The sequence below is a fragment of the Clarias gariepinus genome, chromosome 28 (genome assembly GCF_024256425.1).
Source record: "Clarias gariepinus isolate MV-2021 ecotype Netherlands chromosome 28, CGAR_prim_01v2, whole genome shotgun sequence".
In the NCBI taxonomy this organism is placed as follows: Eukaryota; Metazoa; Chordata; class Actinopteri; order Siluriformes; family Clariidae; genus Clarias; species Clarias gariepinus.
Window position 1 is genome coordinate 18,137,025 of NC_071127.1, and position 21,711 is coordinate 18,158,735.

General features: G+C 38.7%; 1 protein-coding gene across 2 annotated transcripts; it reads left to right on the forward strand.

Moving 5' to 3' along the window:
• Positions 1 to 745: 745 nt before the first annotated feature.
• On the forward strand, positions 746 to 20,241 carry snx27a (sorting nexin 27a). 2 transcript variants are annotated; one of them, XM_053490023.1, is made up of 13 exons: positions 746 to 1,065; positions 9,536 to 9,767; positions 10,527 to 10,719; positions 10,796 to 10,860; positions 10,954 to 11,058; positions 11,587 to 11,665; positions 12,720 to 12,883; positions 15,237 to 15,326; positions 15,635 to 15,784; positions 15,911 to 16,033; positions 17,810 to 17,869; positions 17,958 to 18,009; positions 18,129 to 20,241. In XM_053490023.1, the coding sequence occupies exons 1-13, from the start codon at positions 791 to 793 to the stop codon at positions 18,194 to 18,196; spliced, it is 1,656 nt and encodes a 551-aa protein (XP_053345998.1). In that variant the 5' UTR covers positions 746 to 790; the 3' UTR covers positions 18,197 to 20,241. The 2 variants fall into 2 exon arrangements, with proteins under 2 accessions (XP_053345998.1, XP_053345997.1); XM_053490022.1 differs by having other exon boundaries at positions 747 to 1,065; positions 15,905 to 16,033; positions 18,129 to 20,240.
• The last annotated feature ends 1,470 nt before the right edge of the window (positions 20,242 to 21,711 follow it).

A 21,711-nucleotide genomic window follows, 5' to 3' on the forward strand; every position in this document is an offset into this window, starting at 1 on the left:
AATCCAGCACATAACATGACTTTTACTCAACATTTTGATCTCAGTTCGGAAATTTTACACGCCGTCACCTCCACATTACTGCTTTAATTAGCATTTCTTCTTGTTTGACAAAACTGGTAATTTGTTGACATATGAGCGGTTCCTGACTCTCTCCGGCCTTCCGGTACCTTCTAGAGAATGTAACCTATTAAAGAGAACTATTCGCCCTGGTCTAACTGTTCTCATTAAGAGTCTCACATGATTTGGTTTGTTTGAGGTTATACAATCTAAATTACTTCTACATGGTATTAATATGACAGATAGGAAATGTAATAATAAAAAAAATTTTAATTAAAAACCTATCTGTTGAATCTTTACTCCCAGAGAAAAAAAAAATATTTTATTTTATATTTAATTCTTCATTCATAAACAAACTGAAGTCACAACTGCCTGAAATGAACTCATTGCTTAATTCTCTTAAACCCATATTCAGATTTAATAAAAGAGAACAACAAACTTCTACATTTCTGACATTTTTTTAACTGAAGAAAAAAAAAATTCCACATCCCACATTGTTTATATCTCGTAACTAATCTCTCATGTAATTAGTAATTTATTGTCCTTTGTTTTTCCTTAATTGTAATTAATGTGTATTCTGTTTTTTTTTTTTTAAGACCCATCATGATTTCAGGAAGTCGGATTTTCCGAGTTCTTGTTAGTCGGAAGTCGGATTCGGAGTGTCAGAGCGGGAGCTCGGTGGGGCTGTTGTGCACGCGCGTCAGTCTCGAGCGGGCGCGCGCGCCGGTTGAACATGGCGGACGTTGACGCAGACGGGGATCGTGGCGCTCCCGCGTGCCCGGTAACGTCCCGGCGGGGGCTCGCGCCGACGGCGGGACCGCGCGTGGTGCGGATTATTAAGTCGGAGTCGGGTTACGGTTTTAACGTCCGCGGGCAGGTGAGCGAAGGCGGCCAGCTGCGCAGCATTAACGGCGAGCTGTACGCGCCTCTGCAGCACGTCAGCGCCGTGTTACCCGGGGGGGCGGCGGAGCGGGCCGGCGTCTCTAAAGGAGACAGGATCCTGGAGGTGTACGTGCAGTGTTTCAGATCATCACTACAGACCTCACTAACTAACTAACTAACTAACTAACACCTCATCTCTAACTAACACTTCCTCAGAGGAGCTGTTAATGTTTAACATCAGCTAGAACACGCAATTAGATATCACGCGCGCGCGCGCGCGTGTGTGTGTGGTGCTGTTAATTATGCTGCACCTGAGAGCAAGAAATCAGGTTTTAAAGTGTGCAGGATTAATTAGTGCTTCTCCTGTTTATCATTAATTAGACACTGATCGCAGTCTCATCAGTTTACAAGATTGTCCCAATACTTATGGATATTTGCAACTGGCACAAAGATGTTTTATTACATTTTTTAAATATTCCTATTATTATTATTATTTTATTTTATTTCCTGTTTATCATTTATTAGACACTGATCGCAGTTTCATCAGTTTACTATACTGTCCAAATATTTATGGATATTTAAAACTTGCACGAAGGTGTTTTTTCTCATCTCAGTTTGTAAAGTACTATTATAATAATATCATGTTGCACTTAAGATGTGTTTGCATCTCCTATTTATCCAACAGCATTCATTAATTCGCCACAGATCACAGTTTATCATACTGTCGAAATACTTATGATTATTTGTAACTTGCACAAATTTTTTATTATTTATTTATCTTTTTTAAGGTATTATCATCATCTTGCACTTCAGATGTTTGGACCTGGTAATCCAGCAGCGTTTATTAATTTGCCATTGATCACAGTTTATAACACTGTCCAAATACTTATGGATATTGCCAACTTACACAAAGTTGTTTTTTTTTAAAACCTTTTTAAAGCACTATTTTATTTTTTAATCTTGCACTTCAGATGTTTTTTTGTCTCCAGTCCAAATACTTACAGCTATTTACAACTTACACGAAAGTCTTGCATTATTACATTTCAGTCGCACCTTCCTTCTGATAATGCTGATGTTTGCTGTAAAAATGTCTTCTAGTTTCACTATGAAGGACAGAATCTTATTTGTCTACAGAGATGATGTGAAGCTGCTTGTTTTGCCACTCAGGCATTTAATCCAAAAACGCTTTTTTGCTGAGCTTCGTTAATATTTCCCCTTTTTAATATTCATATCCTCTTTTTCACATGTATATGACTTTCAGAATAAGTACACACGGACATCCGAGTCAGTCAAACCCGAATGTTAAACTCCAGTGCTAAATTAAATTAAATTAAATTAAATAAAAGATCAGAGAAGCGTGTGAGAAGTATGAGGACGTTTACTAGATAAATCCTGCAGAGACTTTACTGTAACCTCTTGTTCTTCTGAATAGAAAAGTGTTTGGGGTTATTGTTTGAAAGCAATAGTGAGATGTTTTATAATGAACTCGCAGAAGTACCTGTCATTGACGCAAAGAGTTTGTAGAAATAGTTAAAAGGTTGTACTTCTTTCATTAAACTCTGTCCAGCCAGGTTTGCGTAATGCTGTATTGAGGATTGTGTGATACTTAACACTAGGCTCTCAGTCTTGTATATAACTATTTTACACGACCCATGTTTTATCTCATAGTGGCGCTTGTTATCATCGGTTGCGCTTGTTATAATTTCAGGAAAAGATGAGAGAAATTGGTTTTAAATTTCTTACAGAACGAATTCACATTCATCTTTAAAGGTTCAGTTTTCATAGCCTACTTTTTTTTTTTTTTTTTGGAAAAAGCCATGATGTGTCATGCTTTGTTTGTGTTTTGTAAGGATTTTGACCACTTGTAGGTGCATTTCTGTGTCTTCCGGGTACTCTATATATGGTAAACTTGTTGATTCACCTCAAGAGAAAAAACGCAATAATCGTCAAAAAAGAAACCGCATAACTGCTTATAACTTCACTTCTACTTAACATTTTGATTGTATTTGGGGTGCAAGTTTTACTTTATGCAAATATCTAAATACTGGCAAAGTTTCGTTACATTCTGTCTAGCCAGACAAAATTTTTCTAAGACTGGTTTCAGGTCCTCCAATGTATGAAACTTAAAGATATCTTTGAAAGAGTGAGCTCTGACCATTGTACAAATAAAACCTTCCTTTTATTTATATAGATAGGCCGTGGTGGCTCAGAACCCTGCCGGGTTCAATTCCCACCAAATGCCCAAACCCCAGCCACTGGATGCAGTGCTGATCCCAAGCTAGGATAAAATAAGGGTTGCTTTAGGAAGGCCATCCTGAATGTTCTGCTGCACACATAAATAAAATAAGAATAAAACCTGTGCTAAAATTGTTGTGACCATCAGATGGTCTGCTGTGGCGACCCCTCGACAGGAGCAGCCAAAAGACCAACAGCATTCATATTCCTCTTTTTCACATGTATATGACTTATTAAAACACTACACCCGGATGTCCGCGTCAGTGATACCCAAATGTGCTGAATTAAGTTGAAGGTCAGAGAAGCGTGGAAGAAGTATGAGGAAGTTTACTAGATGAAGCCTGCAGAGAGTTGACTTTACTGTGTCCTCTTGTTCTTCTGGTTTATTCTTTGGAAAAGCAACAGGTCACTGTGTTTTATAATGAATTAAATATTCTATTTTTAAAGCTTGCTTCCATCACGTGAACGTGATCCTGTTGTCCTCATTTATTAGCTGCTTCTTCTCTAAACAAATCTGTCACCGGTTTAGCTCAATATGGGGAACAGAGACGTGCTTAACAAGAGCCTGTTACTTACTTCCTTTTACTTATAGAGAAGCGCTGATGAAATCAGGCTATTGCTCTTCATCTCAAGTGTCAAAATTGTTTTCTAGAAAGAGGCTGTTGAAACCATGGTCTTGTACAAATTCCAACCATTCATCTCCTTAAACAAGCAACGTGTAGCTTATTACATGGTGTGTATGGGGGAAAATGCAGCGACAGACCATGTCTATTGCTAATGAGTGATCATCGTAGGGTGCAACCTTGCTAATTGTGTTGCTAAAATATCTACCCATTATCTATAGTGGTCATCTGCTTTAGGGTCTCTGGTGGACTATACCACCACAGGCATGGTGTGCCAACTCTTTGCAGGGAACACACACTCAGGAGGTGTGAGGCAACAGAGTTAACCACTTAAAGCCCCTTTCTTTCATACATTTAGGCATTTGGCAGACGCTCTTATCCAGAGCAACTTACATTTTTATCTCGTACATCTGAGCAGTTGAAGGTTAAGGGCCTTGCTCAAGAGTAGTGTACGGCAAGAACAATAGATATCCGCCGATCTTGTAAATGTGGAGTGCTCGATGGGAATGAGGACAGGTGAGGTGTTCTTGATAAGTGGCATTAGGGTCCAGGAACTGTATCTAGGATCAGAGCATTGGTGAGAACTCCCACAAAAAGTCACAAGGCATGAAGAACGCGTCAATGTTCTCTTTGATCTCCTCGAAGTCTCCTGTCAAAGTTTTTACCTCCAGGATTGGAGGTTCTGATCTTATCTCTAGTCCGTGAGTACTTGGTGGGTTTGCCTCTAGGCCCAAAGACATTTGAACTAGAATGACTGGTGTGTAGTTTGTCCAGGAGATCTAAGGGGAACCAGCAGAACCCTATAACTTTGAAGAGTGCCCAGGAGTGAAGAGTCCCAGGGGCGCTCTTTGAGAGAAATGTATCTCCTTGTTTTTTTTTCTTTCTCTTGTGGATGGTGTACAGAAGGAATTGACATGTCCAATAGCATTTTGCTGAGATTGGTGAGATTTAAGAGAGGCTTGGGGAGTTTGTTGAAAGCCTAGGACTTCCAGGAGATCTCTAGGAGTATGTAAATTTCCTCATTAAAATCATTCTCTGTGAAATTTCTCCTTAGACACTTGTATCTATGAAGGTTGTCTGAGCCAACATGCTCCTTTTTTTGCTGAAACTGTTAGGGAAATATTGCACTATTAACTTATCTCACAGTGTCCAGGACACACAATGCTTAGTGATGTTTAAGGGACATGTCGGAAGGCCAGTGTACGCCATCATGGTGCTGTTAGTCCATTGTCCATGTTAGGAGTTGTCTTAGTGCATGAAGAAGATAAGATTAAATTGGAATCTTTTGGTCTTTACACTCATCAATGTCTTGTTAACTTATCTACGTGTGTGTGTGTGTGTGTGTGTGTACATGTGCTAGCTTGAGCTGCGAAATCAATCACATTTACAAACAAACAGTTCTGATAATATTTATCTCTCACCACCGTGATGTTTGTGTAATCACACGCAGAAGAGGCCTGCCTTGATTTATACACACTATTATATTTATTACAGCCTTATTAAATCAGAGTAATCGTACTAAGATAAAATCTTATCTTAAAGGCTAGACCTGGACAGGAAGTGTGCACAGTACTTACCAGTGACAGCATTCAGGAAGCTGTAACACTTAAAGCAGCACTTCTTCCTCTGAAACGGTTCTGTATTCGATCTGTATAGAGATCGCTCGCGTCTTTCTAGGTCGTATCTTTTGGAAATTATTGTGCCATTGTGTTCGTTTCTCTCTCGCATTAACAGACTGGCTGTTATTGAAGAAATCATGCCATAATAAATAATTTAGCAGATAATAATTGTGACTTTGTTTAAGGTTGAGTTAACAATCGTCCTGATTTCTAGTACGCAATACCAAGCTTTCATAGTTTTGTCCAAGTTGAAGGTTAAAAATTATGAGTTACACCTTAAAGTTGAGCATAACATTATACGTATTAAACCCATTTCACTTGTGTGTGTGTGTGTGTGTGTGTCTGACTCTGCAGTCCTTCTTTTCTCCAGACCTGAGTGCAGGAAAAGGCAGGGACCTGGCCGTCTCCTCCTTTCCTGTAACTGGAGTTGGAATCCAGTAGTCAGTCTGTAGGTTACATAAGCGTCTGTGATGGACTGCGCGCTATTATTAGAACGGCTCATTTTATTGTTCGTAAACGCCACCGAAACACGTGCAACTGGTGATGCTTCCTCTGTCCCAGAAGGAAATGAGCAAGAAGAAGAAAACAAAGAAGATGCCTTTATTTGGCATGACTTCGATAAGTGACTTCGTTCCTCTGAATATTTCAGCATGTCGGAAGAGTTTAAAGGGTCACATATTTTACTATTTTTAGCAAGTCAGCACAAGTATCAGATCATCCACAAAGTGTGTGTTAATGCTTCAGTTGAAATAATGCATTTTTCTACCTCAAAATGCATTTATTTCACTCTTGATGAGCGAATAAGTTTGATATGCTGAGCCACACCCCTCTACAGAGCAGCAAAGCTGAGCAATAAGCTGAGGAAGGGGCTTGTCCTATATGAGGTCATATTGGCCCGTTTAAGCCCTAGTTGATAGACAAATTAAAAAAAAGGCCAAAAAAGCAGGGAATTTGTGTGTGTGTGTGTGTGTTTTTTGTATTTACAGTAATTTCCCAACATATGAACAAATTCTGTTCCGAGAACTCGTTCGTAAGTCCAATTTGTTCATAAGTCTAACAAACACTAGGATACTTATGCTACACACAGTATAAAACAAACATGATTTTCTCGTTCTTTAGAATCGCGACGTTTCTTTAAACGTCTGCCATCTTTTCACTTTGCTCCATTCTCACTAATATTTTCACTTTTGTCTCCATCGTTATTACTTTGCGCTTCTTTGCAGTACCAGCTTCAGTGCCGCTGCATTTACACTTGCTGAAATGCACGCTGGACATGTGATCTAACTCCCACGACTGAATGTTCACGAGCGCTTGTTTGTATCTTTGGAAGTTTGTAACTCGAATGTTCTGTACTTTGTTTGTGAATTTTGTATGATAGACGCCCTTGTTCCTGCTTAGGCTCGAACCCATGACCTTCAGATCCCTAAACCCAGAGCTTTAAAGCTTAAAGCATGTTTCTTGTGTTTTCTGCTTTTGGTTCTGTGCCTGATCGGTTTCAGAAAGAAGAGGCAGTGGGGACTTAAAGCTTGTGTAAATGGTTTTATTGTGTTTTATTGTGTAGAATGTACAGCGGTGTGAGCTTCTTTTGTTCATTGTTACTCTCTATAGCTTTATTAGAACAAAAGGAAATGCTTAATTTCCCTCTCTTTATCCTTCTGTGTGTGTGTGGAGATTTCTTCCTGCCCTCGTGACTTTTCTCTGTCTTGCATAATGACTGTAGTCGTAGCTCTGCTATAACACACACTGTGTTCACAACAGCAGAGCGCTTTATTACACACGGCTCTTATTATGCTTTCTGGCCCGCTCAGTCTGGCTCACTTTTCACTTATTGGTCAGGTTCGATTTCACGCTGTGCTTAATGTCAAGAAGATTTGAACAGAAAGTGGACGGGCTGGTGTTGTGGGTTTTTTTTTTTTCTCTTCCCACCTCTCATTTTAGCTGAGCAACTCACACACTGCATGCTTGTCTAACTTCCTGTTGTCGTTTTTTGACTCGTCTTCACACCGCACTCACACTTCACTGGACTGCATTTAGAAATGAAAGTCTTGCTGGCGTTGTTACACGGCTGCCACAAATAATTAACAAACATGACTGAAATCGAGGACAACATTGGTTGTTAGTGCATTTAATTATAGATGAGTTTATGAAGTCATGACACATGTTTTTTTACGCTAATTCTGGATGCCCTGACGTGTCCGCGGTACTGCTGAACATCAGCACACAAATACCCTCCTTGTGTTACTGTATCAGAAAGTTATTTAAAAATGAGAAATCGGATAAAGATGTTTTGTCTTAAAACGACTCCAGTGCTTTAAAATTCACTTATACCACTACAGCGCTGTTATTCCAGTAGTGAAAATCTGAACTAATACTAGTAAAAATATTCAGTTTACCTTTTCTAATCACTATCTATTGGTGCGGGTTTACTTTGAGCAAGTAGTTTATTAGTAGCTTATTGTAAAGTAGTTTATTAAATCCGACACATAACTGCTCATAACATCACTTTTACTCAACATTTTAATTACACTTAAACTTCAGACAGATACCTAAGTCTTGCAAAAAATCTGTAAAGTGGTCGGTTTAAGACTCGCCCACAGTTCCATGCACGCGCAGTCCAAACTTACTTAACATTTTGATTTCTTTTGTGGCTCAGGTTTACCTTCAGAAAAATAACTTAGTGCTGCCAAAGTTTTATTAAATTCTGTCCAGACAGTTTTGCGTTATGCTGTGACAGTTTTTCTAAGACTGGTTTCCTCTAATGTATAAAAGGTAAAGATGTAATTGAAGGAGCGAGTACAGACAAAACCTTTCTTTTATTTATATAGATTTCTGTATCAGCAGGAACGTTTGTTTGAATATGATGTGATCGTAATCTGAATATCATGATAATCAAAATCCTTAGCCTCTAAAAAAAATATCCTCTATCTGCGTCACTCTGATCAACCTGTACTGAGCAGCTAAACACAGCAGAGTTTGATAATTTTTTTTTTAAAAAAACAGGCAAAATGTGAACTTTCTCACATATGCTGTTGATCTGAACTCGTTTTGGCCGCATGGCATTTCATGTTGTCTTTTTCCTCTTCAAGCTCACACCCGCCGTTTGGCTTCCGTTTCAATTCTTGTCTCACTTTCACTGACACTGAATAAGTAATGGTGGAATGTTGACGAAAAGCTGAGTGTGTAAACGCAAACACGTGTGGTCAAGAGGAGCGAGATCAACACGGCGGTCAGTTTCATAGTGACACACTTATGTATTGTTGATGTGCTGATAAAAAAAATATATTGTAAAATTAGGATTTATTAAACTGATATTCGATCATGGAAATCAGTAATCGATTGATCATTTCCTCCTGGGTTTAAGTTTTATTGAAGCAGATTTATTAATAGGACCATCACTGATCTCCACGTTTTAATTTTTAGTTTGTTTGTGTTTACAGTTATCTAAAGTATAAACGAGTATATCTGACAGTGGGGTACATAAGTATTTAATACACTTATTTAATATCTTAATACAATATCTTCAATGTACAGACGTTACAGTTTTATTATGTGTGTATAGATATGTTTGTATTGAAGATGGTAAAATGGTGCAGTTCCTCTACAGTCCTACAGGTGGTGCTCTAAACTATTCACACAGTTGTCAGGCAGCGCGGCATCCTGCGTAGTAGCAGTGTATTATTTGCTAAGTAAACTTGTTTGTGTAAAACTTTGATATTGTATTAGGATCGTTATAAAATCATGAGATTAACAGAATTGCAAGACGAAATCATGTAAAGAGCCTGGCTAGTCAAGATAGCTAAGCTAATGCTAGCATACAGCAGGGTTGTCGAGGTTAGCACTACATGTAGAACAAACCTTATCTGCGATTAATCGATAAACAATTAAATACTAACGTAGCACATAGTACTGCATTTCTGGCCATTATTTAGGGAGTCTGTATATCATGATGCACGTATTATATTTCATAGAAATGCATCACAAGTGGACAGACCCAAAAAAACACACGCGCACATACACGCAGGCAATCATGGATCAAAGGATCAAATTAGCATACTCATTTACAATAAACAAAGCCACACCCCTCTGTCTTGTCTGATTTTTTTTTTCTCTGTTTTACAGGAATGGTGTGAGCGTAGAGGGCGCTACACATAAACAAGTGGTGGATCTGATCCGAACCGGAGAGAGGGAGTTGGTTCTCATGGTCCTGTCAGTGCCGCCACAGGAAGCAGACGCTCTTGACTCCGGCGAGGACGGCGCGGCTCCTCCTCATTACGACTACGCCGACAAGCAGGCCGTGCCCATCTCCATCCCCACCTACAAGCAAGTGGAGCAGCACGGAGAAAGATTTGTTGTAAGACACACCGACACAAAATGCAGAATAGGTTTTGCCGATGGAGGGGAAAATTGCACTAAGTTGGCAAAGTATTCCGTCACCCATTCAAATCATTGAATCCAGGTGTTTCAATCAGCTCTATGGTTACAGGTGTACAAGATCAGGCGCCTAGGCATGCAGAAGCCTCTACACACGTTTGTGGAAGCATGGGTCGAGAATTAGTCCAGTCGTGAAATATCTGCACTACTAAATACAGTATTTTACAGTCAATTGTGCGCCAACAGCTACAGACCTCCAAAGCATCACCAAGTGCAACGCAAGGCATCGGATGCAGTGGTGTAAAGCTCGCTGCCACTCGACTCCAGTGTTCTCTAGTGTGATGAATCAGGCTTCTCTGTCTGGTAGTCCGATGGACGAGTCTAGGTCTGGCGGTTTCCAGGAGAATGGTTCTTTGTCTGACTGCGTTGTGTGAAGTTTGGTGGACGAGGGATTATGATGTGAGGTTGTGTTTCAGGAGTTGAGCTCGGCCCAGGCCCCTTAGTTCAACCTGATGAGTTATCTGACTTGTCCGAGATGGCATATTCAACTCAATTTAATTTTATTTATATATAGTCATTGTCTCAAAGCAGCTTAACAAAATTTAAAGGAAATTATGGAAATGTGTATGAGGTGAGAAAAATGTGCATAAATCATAATGCTCAGATTGTCCCTGATGAACAAGTCACCTATGTGGCCAAAATCTCAGGCAAATCTCTCTCTTTCTTTTTTCTCTCTCAGGTCTATAACGTCTATATATCTGGCAGACAGTTGTGCTCCAAGCGCTACCGGGAATTTGCCATCCTGCACCAGAACCTGAAGAGAGAGTTCGCCTCCTACACGTTTCCCAAACTTCCGGGGAAGTGGCCCTTCTCTCTGTCTGACCAACAGCTGGACGCCCGCAGGAGAGGTTTGGAGGAGTACTTGGAGAAAGGTGAGGGAGAAGAGGTTTATGGTGTTAAGTTTGCTGAGGAGAGACTTGATGTCTGAACACTGATCTCTCTCCGTAGTGTGCTCGGTAAAAGTGATTGGAGAGAGTGACGTTATGCAGGACTTCCTCTCGGAGTCTGACGAGGTGAGTGTGTGTGTTTACAGCATGTGTGAATGTGTTGACATCGTGGCGTTTTGTATAAGGTTATCAAGTGAAACGTGTGTGTGTGTGTTTCAGAACTATAATGGTGTAACCGATGTGGAGTTGCGAATATCACTGCCGGATAAGACCACCGTTTCGGTCCGAGTGCGCAAAAACAGCACCACTGAGCAGGTGTACCAGGTAACTCGGCTCTCCTGTGAGCCTCAGGGTTATCGTCCGTTTTCCTCCAAGGATATGCAGATTAATTAACTTTTTGTACGAAACACCTACCACTGAACCACCAGTGCCCTATTATAGGTACCCAGTACTTTACTTAAATAGTACTTATAGTCACGTACAAAAATATGGCATAAGCAAAAAATGCTTTTGAAAACATTTCTGCAAATAAACATATAACAGATAAACATGGGCTACTGGCATCATGGACCGTCATCTAGACTGATGCCAGTCGACAAGGCGAATATCGTCCACACGTGTGGCTGATGAATCGGTGCGTCACTAAACTTGTACATCTGGAATAAAGAGCGTAGCAGTCGCTGTCTGATTTTAAGCACTTTAGTCCTTTTAATTTCCAACATTCTCCCGGTTTTTGCTTTAGGCTAGACTTTTGTCTGGTTCTCAGAAAGGCTCCTCACATTGGGATTCAAGCATGTCTCGTTTAAAAATATCTGATTACCTTAAATGGTTTTTAATTCTTTTCTCTTTCAGGCTTTAGTGATGAAGGTTGGCATGGACAACATCACAGCCAGTTACTTTGCCCTCTTCGAAGTGATCAACCACACATTTGGTGAGAACTGTTTGTTGTCTATCTCCCTTATTTTTAATTGAAGGCTTAGAAGAATTCCTGTACGTTCAGAAATAAGAACATTCCCGATTAGACCCAGAGTGACATTTAGTTCACCTCAGATGATGATGATGATTTAAGAGACACTTTACCAGTGTGTAATGAACCATCATTCTGCCTATGCATTACTGAGATGTGACTCTCGGTCAAACACAACATTTTCCACCCTGTTTCCATCCGGCAGATGAATCATGTGGTCCTATTCCAGCCACCTAGTGGGCAGTTTTTGTCTCACATTAAGCCATCAGACTCAGAAACATGCAGTTAACCTAACAAGCTGCACGAGAGAACCTTCTATATACAGTACAGTGGTACCTCGGCATACGAACATCTGGCGCCTTAAGCATTTCCGCCTTAAAAACTGAAATTTTAAAACTTGAAAAACTTGAAGCACCAAGTGAAGCATTTTTGGCATACAAGTAAGTCAAGGCAAAGAGAGCTTACATTTTTGTTGTGGTTTTTTTTTTGTAAAAAGAATGAAGTAAAATTTTTTTCATTCCTACATTTTGTGCAAAGTCACCTTTTGTTTTGGTTTTTAAAGCAGTCTGTGCCAATCATAAATTAAGGTTTAATGTCTATTTATTTCATATTTCATTTCATTTACATGTCTTTTATTAATGTTCTGATTGTTTTTATATGCACAAAATATGATTATAGTGTTGGAAATTGGTAATATTAGTCATATTTTTAGGTGGCTGAAACGGATTATCCGCGTTTACATTATTTCTCATGGGAAAATGCGTTTCACAATATGAAGTTTTTCACCCTTAAGATCTCGTCTCCAGAACGGATTACATTCCTTTGCCGATGTTCCGCTGTTAATGCATTTGATGAAAGTCAGTGTGCTGTAATCTACCTTGAGCTCTTACACTGATATAAAACACGAAGCTAAAGAGTTTTAAGGTCATGGTAAAGCTTTCAGTTTCCTAGTTTAAGGTTTCCGTGTAGATCAGTCACACTAATGAGATCCTCTTATCTGTCTCTGATTGCCTTTCAGTCCGTAAGTTGTCCCCTAACGAGTTCCCCCACAAGCTGTATGTGCAGAACTACACCTCGGCAGTGCCAGGGACCTGTCTGGCCCTGCGCAAGTGGCTCTTCAGCATAGAGGAGCAAGAGCTTCTCCGTGAAAATCCTCTCGCTCTGCATTACTGCTTCCACCAGGTCAGTTTAATCTCATGCCACTTCTGATAATTCGACAATTCAATAATAATCATGCTCATATCTAATGTCATATGATGATGTCATGTTGTTATACAGTAAATGCAAAGCTGCCAGTATGTTGGTACGAATCATCACTCGGCATACAGAATATATTCTCCTCCCCTCAGTAAACGGCAGATTCTCATAGCGTCACCTCCAAAAGTATTGGAACAGCAAGGCTAGTTATATTGTTTCTGTTACACACTGGAGATGTTAGGGTTTGAGAACTGAGATGAATTTAAGACAATAGTTTAGAATATCAGCTTTATTACCTGATATTTACATTTAGAATGTGTTGAACAACATTAAACCTGGCACATTTTTTTAAAAACACAATATTTTTTACCTGATCAAAAGTAATGGAACAGTACTGCTATTAGTACTTTTATTTATTATTTCCTAATATATATATATATATATATATATATATATATATATATATATATATATATATATATAATTTCCTATATATATATTTGTCACGTTTAAGAATTTAAATGTGTTGTATAAACATTGAAATAACTGAACACGAACAAGGCTGATCCTGTGTACACGCCCATCTTTGACAGACACTAATTAATATTAATGAGTATGCAAATGCAACAGTCACATGACAGCGTCAAAACTAATGAAAAATTCAGAAATTTTTCTGGGCAGATTAAAAAAATTAAAAAACGTAAAAAACTTGCATCTTTTTTTGCGAGTTGGCTCTGTGTCCAGAGCTCTGTGGGTGTGTTAAAGAAAATTATAATGAGGCCTCGGGTCACATGATCTCTGTGCCATGCAAGGAAGGTTGAGCCTAAATAGCATACCAAAAGTACAAGCTGCACAAAATAATTATCAAAAGTTATTTTTTATAAATAGATGTGCAAAGCCAAGACAGAAACGGTGTCACTCGTCATTTTCATGGATATTCTTCTTATTTATTGTGTACTTGTATAGTGTAGATCAATCTTTAAATAATTGAGATCATCAAACCAAGTTTAATATTACATAAAAATAAATGTTTTTAAATAATGATTTCATTTATTAAGGTAAAAAAGCTTCCCAAACCTACCCATGCCCTATGTGAAATTTTTGGAAAGCTGAGTTAAATTTCACTTGCCACCACCAGACCTGATTACTGTCAGACCTGTTGAATCAAGAAATGACTTAAATAGGACTTTTCAGACAAAGTGAAACACAGGAAGGTGTCTTGCCCAGATGTTTCCAGTTACATGGATTATTCAAATAATTACTAGCATGATCTTAGCTTTGGGTTTTGCCTGCATTTTGTTAAAAAGGATGAAGAGCAGAGAGCTGTCTAATGGAGAAAAGCAAATCAATTTGAACCTGGAAACGGGGAAGAATAGATTTTAGAGTAATTAGAGTTTAGAATAATTATAAATTATTCTAAACTCTATGAAGTATAAATTCCATTTAAATACTCATTATATCTAAAAAAAAAAAAAAAAAAATTCTAGTTGTTTCAAATATTTTGATAGGTGATAGACAAGCAGAGTTTCCACCAGAAGGGTTATTAGCGCACCTAGTGGTAAAAATAAGGACTGCACCAAGAGCTAATTAAGGTCCTGTGGGATGTGGAATTCTCTGGCTTCTCGGTTTAGGAGTATCAGGGGGCAGACAGTGAATGGCAGGGTTGGGAGACTGGGCTAAATGTTTAAATGTTGCGTCAAATCAAATAATCTAAATTAAACTCAGTGCGTAATATGGAGCAGAAGTCTATAAAAGTGTTTTAACCTCTCCATTGATTAATGTCATCCTTCTTCACCGAAAAATTTCCAGTCAGACCCTGTGCTGTGTTCTGAACACTTGGTTCTTACCGGACACACCCTGGAAGTTCTGCTGCCTTCTGCTTTCCGTTTGTCCCACATTACTCATCTTTTGGCCCATTCTTCTATTTCCTGCTTCAGAGCTGCACTGACATTAGAGAATTTTTATTCATTATAATGCTTACTAGTCATTACTCACTAATCTAAAGTATGTTAACTAACATACAAGCTCTTTTTTAAACACGAGGAACTTCTTTTTTTTTTTTTTACTACTAGTAAAGTTTTTATTCTCGTCTCACGAGACAAAAGCACAATCCAGTTGAGTTGCTGATGGACTCAGTGATAATACTTGTCAGTAATAGTTAATACACAGCCTGTGTTGCAAAATCATTATTCATGAGTTGCTTACAGTAGCATTTCTCCTACATCTAGCAGAAAGGAATTTCTAAAATAAATGAACAGTCCAGTAGCTGTGGATACAGTTCATTTCTTTCACGTTTCTCCTCCCTTTTTCTTTTTGCATTCACTTCTCATCCTCTCAGGCTCAGGATGACGTGAAGAAGGGATTCATCAAAGCAGAGGATAAGTCCTACCAGCTTCAGAAGCTAGCGGAACAGAGAAAGATGGCCGCGGTAACATGATTTTTTCCTTCACCTTTGCTGACACACTTATCATCACTGTCTTAAAGCTGTCTTTATCAGTATTTGATTCTTACCAGCTCTATCCAAGAGCATTTATTTAACAAGTGATTCAAGTGAATGTAACAAACTTTAAAATCACATACTCCACTTCAGCTTTACTGATCTCTTGCTGTGAATCTTGAACAATGCTCTGATTATTCGGCTGTACAGCAAAGTCCTCGTACTGTACTGTGTTAAATGTTCTTCTGTCCAGCGATGTCAGAAATACAGTTTTATTCTTTTATTCTTCTCTCGCTTAGTATCTGAACCTGCTTCGCACATGTGAGGGCTATAACGAAGTAGCGTTCCCCCACTGCTCATGTGATTCACGGAGGAGAGGTCATGTGATCGCCGCTGTCAGCATTCACAGCTTCAAACTTCACGCTTGCACTGAGGATGGAACGTTAGAGGTGTGTGTGTGTGTGTGTATACACTTCACAACTGCACATTAGATCTTATCGAGAAGATTTGTTTTAGCCTTCAGAGTTGTCTAAGTGTGTGTGTGTGTGGATGTTTTTTAAATTTCCCAGAACCAGGTTATAGCTTTCGAATGGTCCGAGATGCAGCGGTGGGACACGGACGAGGAGGGAATGGCTTTCTGCTTTGAATATGTACGAGGAGAGAAAAAGCCTCGCTGGGTCAAAATCTTCACCCCTTATGTAAGTGTCTCATAAATACACGCGCGCGCACACACACACTCAAGATGTAAATCATTTTTATTTAAATCTATTTAGCCACACGAATGTTTGTCTCCTTTGCCACAGGCAGTTATATGCTTTACAGAAAAATTAGAAATTACTTAAGGCATCGACTTTTGTTTATTTATTTATTTATTTATTTATTTATTTATTTAATCACGCTGTCGTACCAAGTGATTTTCTTTTCCTCCTGCACCACACCAGCCCAGTAGGTGGCGGTATCGCACCATCTGCCTTTAAGTTCAATAGTAGAAGAAGCAGCAGTCATACTCTCATAATAGTTTTTTAGGGAATTCATCTATTTCAGTTATTTACTTTTTCTAAATCTCAATCGCCCCTTCCTGAATTATATTTATTTATATACACTATATAGCTTTTCGGCATATCTACAAATTTTAATCTTACACAAAATACAAATTGCATTTTTAAATTATGGTTTAATTTATTAAGGTAAAAAAGCTGTCCAAACCTGCCTGGCCCCATGTGAAAAAGTAATTGCCCCCAAACCTAATGACTGATTATGACAGAAACAACTGCAATCAAGCCTTTATGATAACAGGTTAGTCTTCCTGCTGTGGAGGAACTTCGGCCCGCTCTTCTTTACCGAATTGGTTTAATTCATTTACATCGCAGGGCTTTCGAGCATCAGTGGCCTGTTTAAGGATCTGAATCAGATTTAAGTCCAGACTTTGACTCCATTTTTTTGAGTCACTTGCTCTTCTTGTGTGATTGTCCCGCTGCATAACCAAAGTGTGCTTGAGGTCACGAACTGAAGGACAGACGTTCTCCTTCAGGTTTTTCTAGAGTGCAGAATTCATCGTTCCATTAATTATGGCAAGTCGATGGTATGGACCATCACGCTACCACCACCATGTTGGATGTTCTATTCATGGAATGCTTCGTTAGTTTTATGTCGGATGTTTTCTGTCAACAGGACGCACACCTTCCAAATAATTCTATATATTAACAGCAAATAAGAGAATAGAGTCTTGGGGATAATCCTTTGTGAAAGTCCTTTGTGTTCTTTTTGATCAGCAGTGGCTTTCGCCTTGGAACTCTTCCACAGATGCCATTTTTTGCTCCCAGTTTCTTTCTTATTGTTAGATCATGAACATTGACCTTAACCTTTTCACAAAAGCATTCAACGTGTCACCAGTTAAGTTTCCAGGCCTTGCCACATCCAGGCCTGATTTTTTTGATTCAACAGGTCTGGCAAGTGAAACTTAACTCAGCTTCAGGTCAGGTTTTTTTCCCCATAATAACGAAAGTCATCATTTAAATAAACATTTTGTAAATACTGTGCTTGGGTTACCTTTGCGTAATATTAAAATTTGTTTAATGATTTAAATTATTTAAATGTGACACAAATGTGAACAAATCAGGAAGAGGCAAATAATCATTTTTACTGCCTTTTTTTTTCTCAGTCTCTCGTTCATGACTTTTTCCGACCAAGTTTCTTTCATGAAGTCGAGAGTTCAGCATTATCCCTTCAGGGTTTACTAATGCGCTAGAGTTTTTTTCAGGTGGTGTGTTTTGAATGGATGCTACGGAGGAATAAAAAAAAAAACTAAAAATCTTTTAAAACAGGATACACTATGTTTTAAAGCCTGCAGCCGAATCGTGGGGATAAATCTTATTACGTGAAATGGTTTAATGATTTGTTAATCAAATGACTGACTGCAATGTTTGAGATCGTTTATTAATACACAGATAATGATTGTGACTTTGTACCTTTAGTTCACCTACATGCATGAGAGCTTTGAGAGGATTTTCTACGAGCTCAACTGGAGGAAAGAGGTAGAGTAAGTCTGCATGGACCAGACATTTGCATTTAGTTTTCACAACGCTGGACAATTTTAAACCTTTTTTTTTTTCTTCCTTAAAGATGGCCAAGGTGGAAGTGGATGCGTCGGATAAAGACAACAAGAACTGCAATGGTACCGCTCTTATAACAGTCTTGTAGAAAGAACAAAATTAATACAGTGCAAACTGTACAAATCTGATAAACATGTTCGTTACATCTGCACATGATTTCTCATTTTCCGCGCTTTTTTAGAGTACCTCGCTCCCATGGAACAGCAGAATGCATGGCACCACCTAGGGAAAGAAATCGTCACCTCTTAGGAAAACACCAAACGCCTAAACTGACCCGGACCTCCATCCTAGAAGAAAAACAATACAACAACCACGTTACCAGGGCAACAGCCCGCGCTCTTCTGAGCTGCAGAGGGCTCTGTAGTCCTGCCTCCATCTCCTTGGCAACTGAGAATTATTTCCAGGGTAACATATTTATAGCTAAATAAGGGTTGTTTTGCCACAAAATGCATTGTTGCTCATGACATCAGTAGCTCACATCTCCTTATAGACTTAGGACACCATCTTTACATCTTTGCAGAATAGTTGTCCCAAGGCCACTGGATTCGGATTTGTGGTTCGAACTTTGATCGATCGAAAGCAGTTTTAACTAAAAAAAAAAAAAAAAAATCTGTGAGCTTCTTCTAATATGGAACTTGTGTAGATTATAAGGCGTTAATGCATTCTATCACTAAGTTGCACTAACCACAAAAGCTTAACGCTTGACGCGTCGCTTGTCGGACGATGTACGCTTCTCCTCATGAAGTTACGCAGAGCTACAAATACGGTTGGATGTCTGATAAACAAAACGCATATTCGGTGCACGTGTCGAGGTGGCGATGAAAGCTTGTCCAGGTTGTGTGCTGTAGGTATGGTGAAAGCAGAGGCATTTTGATCGAGGTGCAGCTCTCTCAGCGTCCTGTAGGGGGCAGCAGTAGTACACGAATGAAAGTCCTGTCTCAGGTGAGTTGTGTAAGAATGAACAATTTTAATTCGTATTTAACAGATTTTTATTGCTCGAAGAGATATACTGTATATTGTGCGTGCGTGTGTGTGTGTGTGTGTGTGTGTGTCAGGAGCAGACGAGCGAGAGTCTGGGTTTTATACGTATTGACTGGTTAAAGAGGGATCGTCCAGAGTCTTTAGAGTAATGGCTCCCTGAAGGTTCAGTAATTCACTATGAGGAGAGAAACGCAAGCAGTCAATTAACCGAGCGAAATGGAGAGCGAGATTATTATTATTATTATTATTATTATTATTATTATAGATAAATTCTGTACACATACAAGTGCACAGAAAACTAAAGGCAATCTGGAATCTGATGGAAATGCCACGTACTTTATCTCAGGTTAATTCAGTATTTAGATTAAAAGTGCTTTTTATAACGATGAATATTTCTCTCCTTCCCGGTGGATGTCTGTGGATGTGCGTGGATGGGAGATACGTATAAGTGGGTCAGAGTGTACCGTGTGCGAAATGCCGATGCTAAGGCCATAACACCTGCTGTACCTTCACGTCTTCGGCAGCGTAACGGAAATAACAGGCGTATTCTTGCGTATTAATGCTGGTTATTTCCTGGTGTGTCTCGTGCATTCGTTGTTATTATTAACCAGCGCTTCACGTCTTGTGTGTTTCCATCCAAAAATAATCCGAACGTATGAGAATGTATTTGCGTGTGGTTTCCTTTCTCAGTTTTGCATCTAAAATGTGACGTACACCAGAACCGCAGCGAAGTGATGACGAGATCAACCTAAAAGTATAGTTATAATTTTTAGGTCTTTTGTTTTTCTCTGTTTTTATTCCTCTCTCTCTCTCAGTTGCATGACGTTTTGTCAGAGTGATGAGCCGGTCTGAACACGCATCCGTCTTTCGCCTGTGTTTTTTTTTGTTTGTTTGTTTGTTTGTTTTATTTTTTTATGATTACTATAATAATATAAGTACAGTATATATAGATATGTTCATGTATACCTTTTGACAAAAGCATTCACCGTGTCACCTTTGTCTAAAATGTGATTAATTTATTGTTTTCCTGTCCAATCGTGACGTTAATTAAGCCTCATTTGTGATAGACGTTACAGTAATTAGGGCCCGAGTGGGAATTTCTACGTGGAAATGGTGAAACAGTGATGCTTCATTTCATACAGCTTCATAAAAAAAAGAATAATGATAATAATAATTAACAATCACCCATTGGTAAATGATTAGTTTTATATCTAAAGTGTATGATTTTACTAACCAATAAATAAAACATTATTAAAGCTTGATTTGAAAAGAAAAAAAAAATAATAATAATGTCATGTACAATAAACATTAACATGATTTTAAAGAAACCCTGGGTGTCTGATGTCGTTTATTTAATTTCTTTTTCCGGAGCGAGGTAAGATTCTGTTCATCTCCAGCGCTCTCAGATCCCCGTCTGAGCATTTCCATATTCCCAAACGTTCTTTCAGAGAGATGCGAGTCTTTCCTGCATTTATTTATTTATTTATTTATTTTATTTATTTTTCTGTAAGCGGATGCAGCTGCTGATTATGCATTCAAGATCTGACCTGTTTTGAAAGTTCTTGGCTCCGTATATAGGAGGGATACATAATGAAAGAAACACCATATACATACACACACAAATTTTATAAGAGAACATTTATAAAGCTTCTCATATACTGTACATGCTGACCTCCAACACACCACCTTTTTTGTTTTGCATGGTGTACATTTAGGTTTGACCTGACTAGATCACTTTTATTTCCAAAACTTTCAAGTGAGCATGTAGTATATGGCGGAGCGGAGCAGCAGGGATTTATTTTGCCCACTCACTTTCTGGGTCCTTTTCAAAAGTCTGTGCTCCCTTGACCATCACACCTGTACAGTCCTCTCTTTTAATTCTGTGTGTCTGTGTTAAAACCATTTGATCGTATGAAATTTAAGATGCACAGTGCTGTTGCAAAAGACAGCCCTTTCTTCATGTTTTGCTTCGAAAGCATTTTTGTATTTTTAAGTCAATTCCTGAACATTTCTCAAGGCTCCCTGACGTAACTTTATTTTTTTTTTCGGCTCTCATTTTTGGCAAGTATCTGTCTCATTCCTCAGTCCACTCCCTGTACCTGAGCAGTTTCAGAGGAATGTTTTTTCATGTTTGTGGAGCCACACAGTGACCTATGAACCGTTGAAGCATAAAAAAACCCCATCTAACTTAAAGCATGAGCTAGTGAGAAACAGGTGCAGATGAGAAGAGATGTGATCAATGTTGTGTGATTAGTACACTGGTGATGCTGAATAACGCTGAGTGCTTGGAACAGACGAGAGGGGAAATGAGATTGCTGCTAAGGTTGTTACATAAATAACCAGTTTTACTTCATCTTTAGGCACTTTGGAGACTTTCATGGTAAAACATTTGTTCCCGTTTCTTTAAATTAATATATAATTTAAAGAAATCGTATATCGTATCGTATATGGGCTCAGACCCCATCGATGTTCAACACATATTTGGCACAATGACTTCGATCAGTGTTGAAACCACAGTGTTAATGTTCCTGAGAGGCTGCGCTTACAGAGAACTGGAGATGGAAGGGTTTTATAAGTCACATGGGAGTAGGTCTCTCCAAATGCAGCAGGAACGTAAGAATAGAACATCTTTTTTTATTTATGTTACTTATAAAACCTTCCATCTACAGTTAAATATAAATATTAAAACTTTGATCATGTTATCTAGTTTAATTTAGTGTTTTAGCTAAATAAATAAGACAGTGTGTTCTCTATTCAACCCCTTTAAATTTCATAGCTACTAG

Excerpts from the sequence above, each read along its gene's own strand:
- snx27a (XM_053490022.1), top strand. The coding sequence starts at position 791 with ATGGCGGACGTTGACGCAGACGGGGATCGTGGCGCTCCCGCGTGCCCG. Across the intron at positions 15,785-15,904 it reads CTGAGGATGGAACGTTAGAG|AACCAGGTTATAGCTTTCGA; the intron begins GTGTGTGTGTGT and ends TAAATTTCCCAG. Across the intron at positions 17,870-17,957 it reads AGCTCAACTGGAGGAAAGAG|ATGGCCAAGGTGGAAGTGGA; the intron begins GTAGAGTAAGTC and ends TCTTCCTTAAAG.